Source organism: Bos indicus, chromosome 20 (assembly GCF_029378745.1).
Source record: "Bos indicus isolate NIAB-ARS_2022 breed Sahiwal x Tharparkar chromosome 20, NIAB-ARS_B.indTharparkar_mat_pri_1.0, whole genome shotgun sequence".
Lineage (NCBI taxonomy): Eukaryota > Metazoa > Chordata > Mammalia > Artiodactyla > Bovidae > Bos > Bos indicus.
Genome location: NC_091779.1, coordinates 11705203 through 11718914, shown reverse-complemented (window position 1 = coordinate 11718914; position 13712 = coordinate 11705203). Strand labels below are relative to the sequence as shown.

General features: G+C 41.2%; 1 protein-coding gene across 1 annotated transcript; it reads right to left on the bottom strand.

Annotated features, from left to right (window-relative positions):
* Window positions 1–12598: 12598 nt before the first annotated feature.
* Window positions 12599–13190, bottom strand: LOC109575049 (dynein light chain 1, cytoplasmic). The gene has a single exon (XM_019983125.2). It carries the CDS (start codon window positions 13156–13158, stop codon window positions 12889–12891), a length of 270 nt encoding a protein of 89 aa, XP_019838684.1. The 5' UTR covers window positions 13159–13190; the 3' UTR covers window positions 12599–12888.
* Between the last annotated feature and the right edge of the window lie 522 nt (window positions 13191–13712).

Below are 13712 nucleotides of genomic sequence, written 5' to 3'. Positions count from 1 at the left end.
ATGATTTAACTTCCCCAGCCAGTGATGTGTACAAATGGCACACACGCTGCTAACCACACATGCACGCAATGTATGAATTCCCACATTCCTGATTTCTCATTCCAGCCAGCGGATATTTTTTTCAGAGCTAAAAAGACATGAATCAAGTTGTAAAAGGATATGTGTGGAAAATGCCAAAGAAAAAATGAAAATCAGATGCTTTGAAAGGTGAAAGGCTCTGCTGAGATGCTCTGTGTCCTTTCCCATTCTCTCATCAGAGGTGACCAGGGGAGTGGCCATTACATCCAGTGGACTTAGGGGGTGGAGGGTGTGGGAGGAGGCAAGTCATCCATCACTCTTTAAAACAGTTGTGGCATAGCTCGATACTTTGAAGGAAAGGTATTTCAAACTAGTTCTTATGGACATAACATCTATGCAGCATAAAGTATTTTTTCTGTATCATTGCTGCTCTGCTTTCAGCTGGTATGATTCTTGAAAAAGAAAAAAAGCCATTCCCAGCACAGTGAATCCTCCATTAGCATGACCAGGCGTAGGAATAAGGAAAAAAATACATATATTTTTTTCAGTCTAGTGCATTCATAGACTCACAAAAAGATTTACTGGGGACATGGAGAGGTTGGAAGGTAATATTTTGAATCCTATTTTTTATCTTGATAAATCCCTGATGTGAATTCCTGTGCTCTGAGCCAGTTTCTCATCAACAGAATTAACACAGTCTCTGCTGTTCCTGTCACAGTACAATATTGATCACAATGCAGAGCAAACTCAGCTGCCTTCTCCGCAAACGGCTACACACGGGACAGTGTAGATATACTGACAAGATAACTGCTGGCCTTGGGCGTATTCTGTCCGTGGTGATCTGGGATATTTCATGTATGCCACTGCTTAAGAGCCCTTTTATTGGATGAGATTTAGAAGGTCTGTTAACCAGTGGAATATCAAAGCCCTGCCCTAAACATTCATCAGAGGCATAATTTATGAATGCCCTGTATACTATAGGGTCTTTATGCTTTTCTCTAAGTCATTTGAATGCTAACTGTTTGACTGGGGGCATGTATATACCATGTGGGCTATTGTCATTTTTTATTTGAATGGGGCATTGTGATTACTCAAAGGAAAGACAGATTTGAGTAGGGCCATAGAATAGGAATGTGATAAGTAGCTAGATAAATACATTATCCATATAGGCACACAACAACCCCCATTTTTTATAAGGAATGGCAGTGTCAGCAGGTATTAAGCCATGCCTTGTACACATGGCAATCTCTGCTTGACTAAAATTAAGTAAAGCAGACATCATGACTTAGATAAACATGGCAACGCAGAATTGGAAAGAACTGACACCACACAAAAGAATCTTTCTCCCCTTTCCCGGTCTCCCCAGGATCACAACACTACCTAATATTGACAAGTCTCATTCTGGTCAATCAAATACTCTTGTAGTGTGATTTATGGGAGAAATATTGGGCTTGCATCATCTTTTTAAGGTTTTTCAAATTGCTTTTGGAACTGCCTCTTGCCACCATTATTCTTATAAATACTGAAGGAGTCCTAAAAGAACTACTATCCTTCCTCTTCTTCAAACAATCCATTGTATATTCTATCTGGCCTTAGAGATCAAACCAAACTCTGAAGTTTGAAAGTAGAAATGGTATTATAACAGACAACTGAGAAGAACCATCAACACTGGGCCAGATACTAAAATTTGGTTTAAAATAAGAGATGAATATTAGCAACCGATATTTTTCAGTATTGTCATTTTGCCATTGAGCTTGAGCTTAAAGAAATTGCAAAGGTCCTTTGTGCTCTTTCAAGAGTTACTTTATCATATTGGTTTTACAGACGAGAGTTCAACTTCAGTTAAGTGACTTGCTCAAGGAACTGAGGGGAACTTGAGGGGAATTTGATGCATTTCTTAATAGGGTCTTAACTTTGTGCTTCCACATCTGTCCTTTTCTGAAATCCCTTTTACTACCTGATCTCTTTCACTAGCATGATTCCTTTTACTATCTGGAGACTTCTGATCACATGAGTGGGTGTTGGAAGACAAGATGTCAAACCTATTTTTTCTGTAGAATGTGAAATACATACATATAAAATGTATACAAACAAATGAGTAGAACTAAAAGTGCTTTACAGTATTACATAAGGTATTATAATCACCATGTCTTCATTTGCAAGATGCCATGAAATGTAGGACGATGTATCACCAGGTAAATGACTTTTCAGGGAAAAAAAGAAATTCTATATTCAATGCATAAGATGCATTTCATTGTTTAAAAAAGTGAAAATATGAAGCATATATATGTTATAATAAGAAGTTACCATTATATCTCCCCAACTAAAATATACATTCTTTTAAGGCTATTCAATTTTGAATGCAGACAATCTATTATCTTTTCTGTAACTAACATTGCATTTCTGAAAAACAAACTTTGATATAGTAGGAATGAAATATAAGAGGTGACATGTCTTGTATTTAGAGCTCCACAGAAATGGTGCAGTCTCTGCTTCTAAAATTAGAAAAGAAAAATTTGTCTCATTACCTTTCAGCATGTGTTTGGAGAGAAATTATAATTTCTTCCAACTCAAAACTTCTATTGTTAAAATTAAGAACAAAGTAAAATGTTCCAATTGATACAACTAATCAATAATAAAGCTCTCATTGGTGCCTTTACTCTAAGAAATAAAGAAATGTACTTGAACAATGATCAAATGGAATGACCTTGAAAGAAAGTAGTTGATAGTGGTTTAATCACTTTATCCTTAACCACTGAAAGTGAAAAGTGAAAGTGTTACTCGCTCAGTTGTATCCAACTCTATGCAACCCCATGGACTGTAGCCCACCAGTCTCCTCTGTCCATTAAATTCTCCAGGCAACACTGGAGTGGGTACCCATTCTCTTCTCCAGGGGCGCTTCCTGACTCTGACCCATTATTTTTAGCTAAATCATTATAATAACCAACAAGCTTTTTTACTTAATAACCCCGTAAGAACTTTAAGGTTTGCCTAGAGTGGACAGAAGTCATCACTGGCCACCAATGATCAGTTCCCTTGAAAATAACAGAAATTTCATCAATATAAATTGCCTATAGTCTTTGTAAAATCACCTGAAATTTTGACAGAGAATCATCTTCATCATCATAAAGAGAAACAGCAGCAGTAATAATAGAAAGCTAACAAGTTGCAGAATGTTTGTCAACTAAAAAAAAAAAGCACGACCTAAAGTTGACAGCTCTTGCTTTACTCAGCAGACTTTCTGAGAACTTCAAACCCTGGGTGCATCCTCTCAGATCGCTCTGAGGGACTGCTCTGAAGAAGTAAGGGAGGAGCCAGGATATATAGGAGTTTTTCCAACAAAGACCAGGTACTCAGAACATCAGAAGATTATTTAAAGAAAACTAGATATCTAAGTTAATGAATTTAGAGTTTTTCCTCCTATGGGAAGATGCAAGAGTCTAGGCTCATTGAAATCATTCCTTTGATATGCACCTTAGCTGCCTAGGGCCAGTATCCTGTTCTTTCCCATCCTGAGTCCCCCCCACCCCCACCAGGATGCATCATTGTAGGTGGTTGCAAAGGCGAAATGATTGACAGTAGACAACCCATTTGTCTCCATCCTACTCCCCTCCGGGCTTACCACTGGGGCAGCTGTAGTGGCTGACGGCTTGCTGGGCTCAGCATTCTTTGTTTGCTGATACGGCAGGAAACATTTTTATCCACATGTTAGAGAAACCTGGAAACCCTGGGTTTGGTGATGAAGTGAGCAAGCCTGCTGCAAGCCTGGGATGGGGATTGCACATGTGCTCCGCTTCTCCCCCTATGGGCCCAGGCCAGCTGAAATGGTAGGTTCTCCACTCTTCTACTGAGATGTTAACTCTGATCTCAGAACTACAAACCTAGGGATGTGGCTTAATAATTGGCCATGTTTCCAAGTAGAAAATGAAAGAGTCATTTGCATCTGGTTTGGAGCTTAATAGCATGCTGAAAACATTTAGATCATGTTCCACTATTGAGGAAGATTTTGGGAGAGACAGGAAGAGAAATGAAAAGAGAAAGAAGACAGCTTTGCACCATCCTGATGCATATCTGGTCTGTAACTCTATGCCAGGGGCCCTCACACCAGGGTGCTGAAAGGATGTTCTCATTACCTAATGCAGAAGACCATGCCTTTGTCCTCGGCCACTGTGTCTGAAAGACCCAGGTGCGAGCCAGAGAACTGTCCTGGGAGCAAGAGGCTTTTGCAGTAGCAGAAGGCACTATGGAAATGAAGGTAACTTGGGACTGTCAACTCAAGTTACAGGGAGCAGTAACAAAAGTCAAATCACAAGTTATTGCTTCCTTGCCACTGCTGAGTACTGCTGAACATATGGAAGCTTGGATTCTCTCTAGCCAAAAAAAGAAAAAGAAGGATAATAAGGATCCCATCAGAATAAACGCCATCTTCTCAAGCAAGAAAGCATTATTAAAATTTTGTTTTGTTGGTTTTCAGCAAAATCTGTTAAAGAGAGACCTTGGGCATCTTTGCTAAAAGTCCAGCTGGCCAGAGAAGTCTTGTGCAAGATAGACTAGTAGCTTTTGGTTTTAAATGCCTGGAAAAGTCTAGGTTTTACCAAAGCTTCAGATCAAAGGAACAATTTGATGATGAGTTCCGCGGAATGTGGAAGTTTGCCTTATACTGATTCCCTTTGGGCAATTTTGTTAATCTTTTTGGGTCTGTATTTGAGATTGTTTTCCTGGCCAATTGTTTGTTTAACTCATAAAGGAGAAAGCAGGAGGTGAGGGGTGAGGGGTCCTGGGCTTTCATTTCTTGTCAGGACCTTTAGGCAAATCAGTGACTTGACATTTTTCTGAGCCTCCATTTCATCATAAGTTGAATGAAAGATCTGAACGTGCAACATTAGGCTTCTTTGCTGTTTTAAAGACCTAATTCTTCGGTTTATTAACCCATACCGTCATTGCTTGTGTGCTTAGTCACTTAGTCATGCCCAACTGTTTGCCACCACATGGACTGTAGCCCACCAGGCTCCTCTGTGGGGGTTCTCCAGGTTCCTCTGTCTGTGGGCGTTCTGCAGGCTAGAATCCTGGTGTGGGTTGCCATGCTCTTCTCCAGGGGATTCTCCCAACCCAGGGATCGAACCCAGGTCTCCCGCATTACAGGCAGGTTCTTTACTGTCTGAGCCACCAGGGACCTGATTCTTTGATTTATTAACCCTCATCTTCATAGCCTACTTACTGACATCTTTACCCTCTTTTGTAGAGAGTATAGTGCTGAGTTTTCCTCTCCTCTATTAGAAATACGATCCCAATTCTTCTGTCTGTCTTCCCAAGGACTATTTCTCTATGCTTTAATAACTTTGTTCTGATAACTGAAAAAATGCACAGCCTCAAAGTTGATAATTTTGTTTTATTTGGCAGTCAAAACTGAGAACTTAAACCACTCTGAGAGACTACTCCGAAGACATTAAAGGAGAAGCCAGGATATGAACAAGTTTCGTAGCAAAATCAGGCAGTGACAATATCAAAAGATTACTATTAATTAAAGAAAACCAGACATCTCAAGTTAATGGATTTAACGCTTTTCCTTTTATGGGAAGATACAAGAGTGTGGGCCCCCTGAAACCATTCCTTTGATGTGCACCTCAACTCTCTGGGGCCAGTATCCTGTGTTTTCCCATCTTGAGTCTCCTCCTTGGGGGTGTGTGTAGTAGCTGATGATTTGATGGTGGACATCCTGCCTCTATCCTGCCTTCCCTCGGGGTTCACTGTTGGGAGGGCTGTAATGAGATGCCTTGATGGCTACAACATCCTCTGTTTACTGATACTATTGCAGGAAAGGGGACCCCTTCCAGGGACCGAAACCAGGCTCTTGTCTAACACTTGGAAATGAACTGTCCAAGGAGACACATGTGCTGATAAAGCAAGAGATTTTATTGGGAAAGGGCACCTGGGTGGAGAGCAGTAGGGTAAGGGAACCCAGGAGAACTGCTCTGCCACATGGCTCGTGGCTCACAGTCTCGGGTTTTATGGTGATGGGATTAGTTTCCGGGTTGTCTTTAGCCAATCATTCTGACTCAGAGTTCTTCCTGGTGGTGAACGCCTTGTTCAGCCAAGATGGATGCCAGAGAGGAGGATTCTGGGAGGTGGTCAGACATGTGGTGTCTCCTTTTGACCTTTCCTGAACTCTTCCAGTTCATGGTGGCTTATTAGTTCCCTGTTCCTTACCAGGACCTCCTGTTGTAAAACAACTCATGCAAATGGTTACTACGGTGCCGGGCCAGGGTGGGCAGTTTCAGTTTGTGTGCTTCCCCCAACAATATGGCAGACAGCACTTCCCCAGAGTTATGGCTCAGCGGTGCAGAGCAACACTGAAGAGAGGGCTCCAATAAAAGCCCACCTGGTGCTGAAGTAAGAGGGGCACCAGGTTATCCATCACTGTGTCTGACAAATCTAAGCATCTGACCCCCTGCACATCTCTCTGTGCACCCACCTATCCCTGGGATGGAGAGGGAGCCCTGGGCTGTGAGAGCAAATCTGACCCCAGCCTCCCTCAGCCACCAGTCACCGCAGCCAGTGCCCTTACCCCAGAGACATGCCCTGTTTTCAGCTCAGCGCCTTTTTCAACTAAAGAAAAGGATTGGGTCAGCTGCCTGGGCTCTTTTAGCTCCATGAGAAATCTTCTGAGACGACGACATCTTTGAGGGCCATGTTTGCTTCAAGCAATTCTGACTGCGTTTCACATTTGTGCAGTTTGTTTTCATTTTTTTTCTCTTAATACGGAACAAAGAAACCTCTCCTTTTGAAGTCTATGCTAGAGGTGTCCTGGTTCATTTAAAAATAGCTCACTTTGTGTTTAAATCTTATTCTCCAGAGGAGAACTACTACCATTCAGATTAGTTGTCAGGCTGCCCCTCATTGGCAGATCATTAATAAACCAGTTAATAACTAAGACTGGGCCAACACTGTACTTGAGGAATTCAGTAGGAACCGGCAGGCTCAGGTTGACTCACTGGTAAGGGCAGATTTGATTCATTTTAAGTAAAACAGATTGTGAGAGAAAAACAGTATTTTCAGGTGTGGAGAATTAGCCAGACCAAATCTGTAAAAAATTTGAGAGAAATTTTTCAATATCATTTTTCATTTCCTAGAAATAGTTACTGTTATTATTATTATCTATTCTTTCAGACACCAATATAAATGTTTTTTTATTTGTAATACCTCATTTTATTTAACAATGGATAAGACGGGACAAGAAAAGGATAAGACATGATAAGAAAGGTCCGTCTAGTCAAGGCTATGGTTTTTCCAGTGGTCATGTATGAATGTGAGAATTTGACTGTGAAGAAAGCTGAGCACCAAAGAACTGATGCTTTTGAACTGTGGTGTTGGAGAAGACTCTTGAGAGTCCCTTGGACTGCAAGGAGATCCAACCAGTCCATTCTGAAGGAGATCAGCCCTGGGTGTTCTTTGGAAGGAATGATGCTAAAGCTGAAACTCCAGTACTTTGGCCACCTCATGCGAAGAGTTGATTCATTGGAAAAGACTCTGACACTGGGAGGGATTGGGGGCAGGAGGAGAAGGGGACGACAGAGGATGAGATGGCTGGATGGCATCACCGACTCGATGGACATGAGTTTGAGTGAACTCTGGGAGTTGGTGTGCTGCGATTGATGGGGTCACGAAGAGTTGGACACGACTGAGTGATTGAACTGACTGAAGACAGAACAGGTAGCTAAATTGACAAGTAGAAGGATTCCCTAACTATATTCTAATAAACAGATGAATGCTACAGAGCCTCCTGAGATACTTAGTCTTCGGCAGGTATTAAGAAGTCTCCAGGATGGGGACATTCACACACCTGAGTGAAGAGAGCTGAGTGTGAGACAATAGGAAATGATGAGGGCTTTAGAAAACTGAGGACTACATTCTGTAGCTAATTATTGCCAGGACGTGGATGTCTTTCCTGATCTTGTTTTTTTTTGTTGTTGTTATTTTTTTCCAATAAAATTTGGAAATCTCAGTATGTATGTGACATTCCCTCTTGTTTTTAAAGCACAGACTAAACAAGAAGCAGCTGAGAGACAGATTTCTGTCCTTGGTATCCAGCTCATGACCTTTGTACTGTACTGCTCATTCATACACATCACACACTATCTTGTCACAGGGAATTTCCTAGGATGTATACAGGGAGTCCCCAGCTTTGAAATGCCTGACATGGATATCTCTTCTTTACACATGACTGCTATGAATATCCACTCTGACTAGGGACTTATTTCCCTTCTATGCGACTCTTACAGTGCAGTGCAGGAGACCCCAGTTTGATTCCTGGGTTGGGAAGATCCACTGGAGAAGGGATACGCTACCCACTTCAGTATTGTTGGGCTTCCCTTGTGGCTCAGCCGGTAAAGAATCCACCTTAAATGCAGGAGACCTGGGTTCGATTCCTGGGTTGGGAAGATCTCCTAAAGGAGGGAAAGGCTGCCCATTCCAGTATTCTGGCCTAGAGAATTCCATGGACTGTATAGTCCGTGGGGTCACAAAGAGTCAGACACGACTGAGATACTTTCATTTAAATAATTTCAGTTCATTTAATGTGACTCTTTATTTCCAGTGCCTCCAAAACCTTCTCTTAACAACCAACTCAGCTATTCCATCCTCCTTGAGATAGTTTTCCCTCAGGCATGTTTTCCCTTTATTGCCTCATGGCCAGTAATGACACGGCATCCTTGAAGCTGCAGACCCATCATCCCTGGATACATTCCTACAGCTAAAGACCTTGGCCGTCATTACCATTTATCAAGAACCTGCTAAGTAACCTGATCTTGTTCACCATTCCCCAAGACTTTACTTTCCACCATAACTGCAAAAGACTTGAACCCTCTCCAAATCTTGCAAGACCTCTACCTCAGTCCCTTTTCCTGCTACCTAAGATCTTCACTCAAGAACCATAAATTCCCATTTCGCCCTGCTCAGGAATCTCAATTTGGTTTATCCTCCACTGTTTGAGGCAGACAAGTCAAAGTGTGAAGGGGCAGTAGGGCAGGGATGGGAGTAGTGTAGACTCATCTCTGTGCAACTAACATCCAAAGCACTCTCGTCGCATAGCAACAGTATTGAACTTAGAAGATTAGTTCTGAAGCACCGTTTTGTACATACTGCTCAGGAGCAGGATGAGAGATGATTAGATTTTCCTGCCCAAGTGTCTGTCAGAGGGCAGAGACTGTGTAATCCCCTCATTTCCACAAATTCCTCTCTCTGTGAAATCTTTCTGAAGATGTATGACTTAAAAGTTTATGAGCATTTTGCATTTTATTCCCTGCTCTATTTACCTAAAATTGAGAATCTTAGATGATGTATATGCATAAAAATAGCCACTTCCAAAATATCCACATTTATAATAGGTTGCCATAAATTTTATGTGCTGTTGCATATACTTGGCAATATATGAGCCCAGATTGAGAGCCATAGGGCAATATTGTAAACTAGACTTCACAGACAGGTCTAAAAATATACTAATTTTCATGTGTAATACTATTCTCATGGAGGAATTTTATTACGAATGGTCTATCTTCAATATTCATCCCTTCAGTGCACATTTGTTGAAAAGGCAAAAGAAGTCAATCTTTATTGAGGGCTCAGAAAGTACTATGTACTTTAAATAATTTATCTCCTTCAAAGTAACATTCTAAATTGTGTGTATATATAATTTTACAAATGAGAATACTAACTAAAAAATGGCCAAATTGATAATGGGGATGTGTTCACAAAGTCAGCAGAAAAGAGCAGTTGAAACAGATCCTAGGAAAAGATGTGGAAAATGGTTTTTGGAATGAATAGTTTCATTTTATGTGTCAACTTGACTGGGTCACAGGATGCCCAGATGTCTGGTGAGGCATTGTTTCTGGGTGTGCCTGTGGGAGTGTTTCTGGAAGGAATTAGCACTTGAATGGTAGACTGAGTGGAGCCCATTGCCATCCCCAGTGTGTCTGGATATCACTCAATCCATCTGGGCCTAAAAACAAAAAAAAAAAAAAACAAAAACAGAGAGAGAGAGAAAGGGAGGGTTCACCCCTTATTGTTGGCTTGGTTGAGTTGGGACATTGTTCTTCTGATCATGGATTGAAATTTAGACCATCAGCTCCCCTCTTCTCAGACCTTCAGACTTAGACTGGAATTATACTACCCACTTTCCTGGGGTTTCCAGCTTGAAAACGGCAGGTTATGGGACTTCTCAACCTCTATAATGGTGTGAGCCAATTTTTTCTCAAAATGCATATGTGTATCTTGCATTATATATATATTTACATATATATATATATATATATCTATATATATATATATATCAGATCAGATCAGTCGCTCAGTCGTGTCCAACTCTTTGCGACCCCATGAATCGCAGCACGCCAGGCCTCCCTGTCCATCACCAACTCCCGGAGTTCACTCAGACTCATGTCTATTGAGTCAGTGATGCCATCCTGCCATCTCATCCTCTGTCATCCCCTTCTCCTCCTGCCCCCAATCCCTCCCAGCATCAGAGTCTTTTCCAATGAATCAACTCTTCACATGAGGTGGCCAAAGTACTGGAGTTTCAGCTTTAGCATCATTCCTTCCAAAGAAATCCCAGGGCTGATCTCCTTCAGAATGGACTGGTTGGATCTCCTTGCAGTCCAAGGGACTCTCAAGAGTCTTCTCCAACACCACAGTTCAAAAGCATCAATTCTTCAGCACTCAGCCTTCTTCACAGTCCAACTCTCACATCCATACATGACCACAGGAAAAACCATAGCCTTGACTAGACGAACCTTTATTGGCAAAGTAATGTCTCTGCTTTTGAATATGCTATCTAGATTGGTCATAACTTTCCTTCCAAGGAGTAAGCGTCTTTTAATTTCATGGCTGCAATCACCATCTGCAGTGATTTTGGAGCCCAGAAAAATAAAGTCTGACACTGTTTCCACTGTTTCCCCATCTATTTCCCATGAAGTGATGGGACCGGATGCCATGATCTTCGTTTTCTGAATGTTGAGCTTTAAGCCAACTTTTTCACTCTCCACTTTCACTTTCATCAAGATGCTTTTGAGTTCCTCTTCACTTTCTGCCATAAGGGTGGTGTCATCTGCATATCTGAGGTTATTGATATTTCTCCTGCAATCTTGATTCCAGCTTGTGTTTCTTCCAGTCCAGCGTTTCTCATAATGTACTCTGCATAGAAGTTAAATAAACAGGGTGACAATATACAGCCTTGACGATATCCTCTTTATCTGTTTCTCTGGAGAATCCTAACACAATAGTAAAAAATGTGTTCACAACCAAAAATGCTGCTGCTAAGTCACGTCAGTCCTGTCCGACTCTGTGTGACCCCATAGATGGCAGCCCACCAGGCTCCCCTATCCCTGGGATTCTCCAGGCAAGAACACTGGAGTGGGTTGCCATTTCCTTCTCCAATGCATGAAAGTGAAAAGTGAAACTGAAGTCGCTCAGTCGTGTCTGACTCTTCATGACCCCATGGACTGCAGCCCACCAGGCTCCTCCGTCCGTGGGATTTTCCAGGCAAGAGTACTGGAGTGGTGTGCCATTGCATTCTCTGACAACCAAAAAGTAAGATTCAATACAATGGAAGCAGAGAGTTCTAAAAAATCAAGCTTAAGAAAAAGAACCAGACATATGCTGTTGAAACAAGTAAAGGACATGTAAATGGGAAGTAGAGTGAGAGAATGTCTTATCTTTCAGATGGGCTCCTTTTTCAGCCTTTTATTACACATGTAGTCAATAATAATAATTAAAAAATCCCAAAGCATTTTTCCCTTAAGATTCTTGAAGTGTGCTAGGAAATCAGAAGCATTTTAATATTATTTTAAAAATACTTTCTCCAACAAGAAAAAGAAAACTTTTATAAAAAGATTGAGCTCTTATTAAAAGGTATAAGTTAGTTTCCAACTGCATTTATTAGACTAGACTGTCTTCCAGTATACCCATAAATACTCTGAAGCTTCTATCTAGAATCTAACAGGTTAAAGCAAAGCACTACATCATCTCAGAGGCCTGAATTACAGTGGTAGACCTTTGAAATATGTGCATTTTTTTTTTAATTCCTGCAGACTTTATTAGAATCACATGGAGGACTGCTGCTCAAAAGCTTTTTCCCTTTAAGACCACCTTTAATCTCTAGAGTATACTTTGGCCAAGGCAGGGGAGGGTAAATGTCTACAGCCCAACAAATTTCTCATTAGCCCAACTTTCTCACCAGCTTATTTCCATTTTACAGCCACAGAAAACTTAAAGGAGTTATACGACACATTCATCTTCTCTTGAGGCCTAAGGCCTAGAACAGTCTATAGCAGTTACCACAGAAGGAGCACTTAAGGAATGTATTTATCAGGTTAGGAGTACGAGTTTCTCTGCCATGCATTTCTCAACATGCACTTCTGAGTAGTATTCTTCCATGTACAACAGGAGCAGGCTGGGCAAGAATGAAACTCCAGAGTGTTGAATAGGCTAGTCTATTACATTCCACAAAAACTTCAAGGAATCACCCCCACCAACCTACCCAAGATCAAGTAATAGGCCATCTTCAATAGATTATTTGAACAAACGGTAATTAACGCACACTTCAACAGATTTATTTCTTTAAAGGAATGGATTTTGAAGAGAAAAAACATGGGGCAGAGAGGTATGGAATAGAAAATAAATACAAATGTAAGCTGTTTTACTAATTGCTTTATAACCACAAACTAGTACAGAGAATGCCCTGTACAAAACACAACAAAGGTTCAAAGATGGAGATGTTCCCTTAGGCAAGGCTGAAGACTTCAGTCTCTGGTATTTGGAATTTAGGCTGCAGTCCTTGTTTTTGGATGGATCACTGTGTGTGTGGCACAGTCCATGCTTTTAACCAGATTTGAACAGGAGAATGGCCACTTGGCCCAGGTAGAAGTAGATGAAGTGTTTGGTTTCATGTGTCACATAACTACCGAAGTTCCTCCCCACGATGCAGTGCCAGGTGGGGTTGTACTTCTTGTCAAACTCCTTCTTGATATGGGCTGCAATGTCCTTCTCTATATTATACTTTTCCAATGCCTGAGTAGCACACTCCACCGAGTCCTGTTGCATCTCCTCCGACATATCGGCATTCTTGATTACGGCCTTTCGGTCACACATGGTTACCAAGTAGCAGGGGCTGGCCGACTGCAATGGTCTCCTGGGGGAGGGGCTGGAGAAGCTCACACCCGCGTAGAGAGGCGGTCGCTACCGAAGCCGTGGCGCATCTAAGGAGCCTGAAATATGTGCATTTTTTAAACAGCTTTGTCAAGGTATAATTTACATACCATAAAATTCACTCATTGCACATATACAATTCAGTAATTTTCAGTGAATTTATAGAGTTGTGCAACAAACCCCACAATCCAGCTTTGAACATGTCTACCAATATAAAACATTCCCTCATACCTGTCTGTAGTCAATTCCCATACCCAGCCTTAAGCAACCACTGACTACTTTTTTCCTCTATAGATTTATGTTTTCTAGAAATTTCATGAAAATGGAATAATGTGATATGTAGTCTTTTGAGGCTGGCTTTTTCTACATTGCATAATATTTTTGAGGTTCATTGATGCTGTAGTATGTATCAAAAGTTCATTTCTATGTGTTGATGAATAGTATTAGATTGGTTCCATATTTTGCTTATTGGTTTGAATCACTTTCAATTTGAGGCT

What these genes read in the sequence shown, in the direction of transcription:
- LOC109575049 (XM_019983125.2), bottom strand. Translation starts at nt 13,158, where the DNA reads ATGTGTGACCGAAAGGCCGTAATCAAGAATGCCGATATGTCGGAGGAG.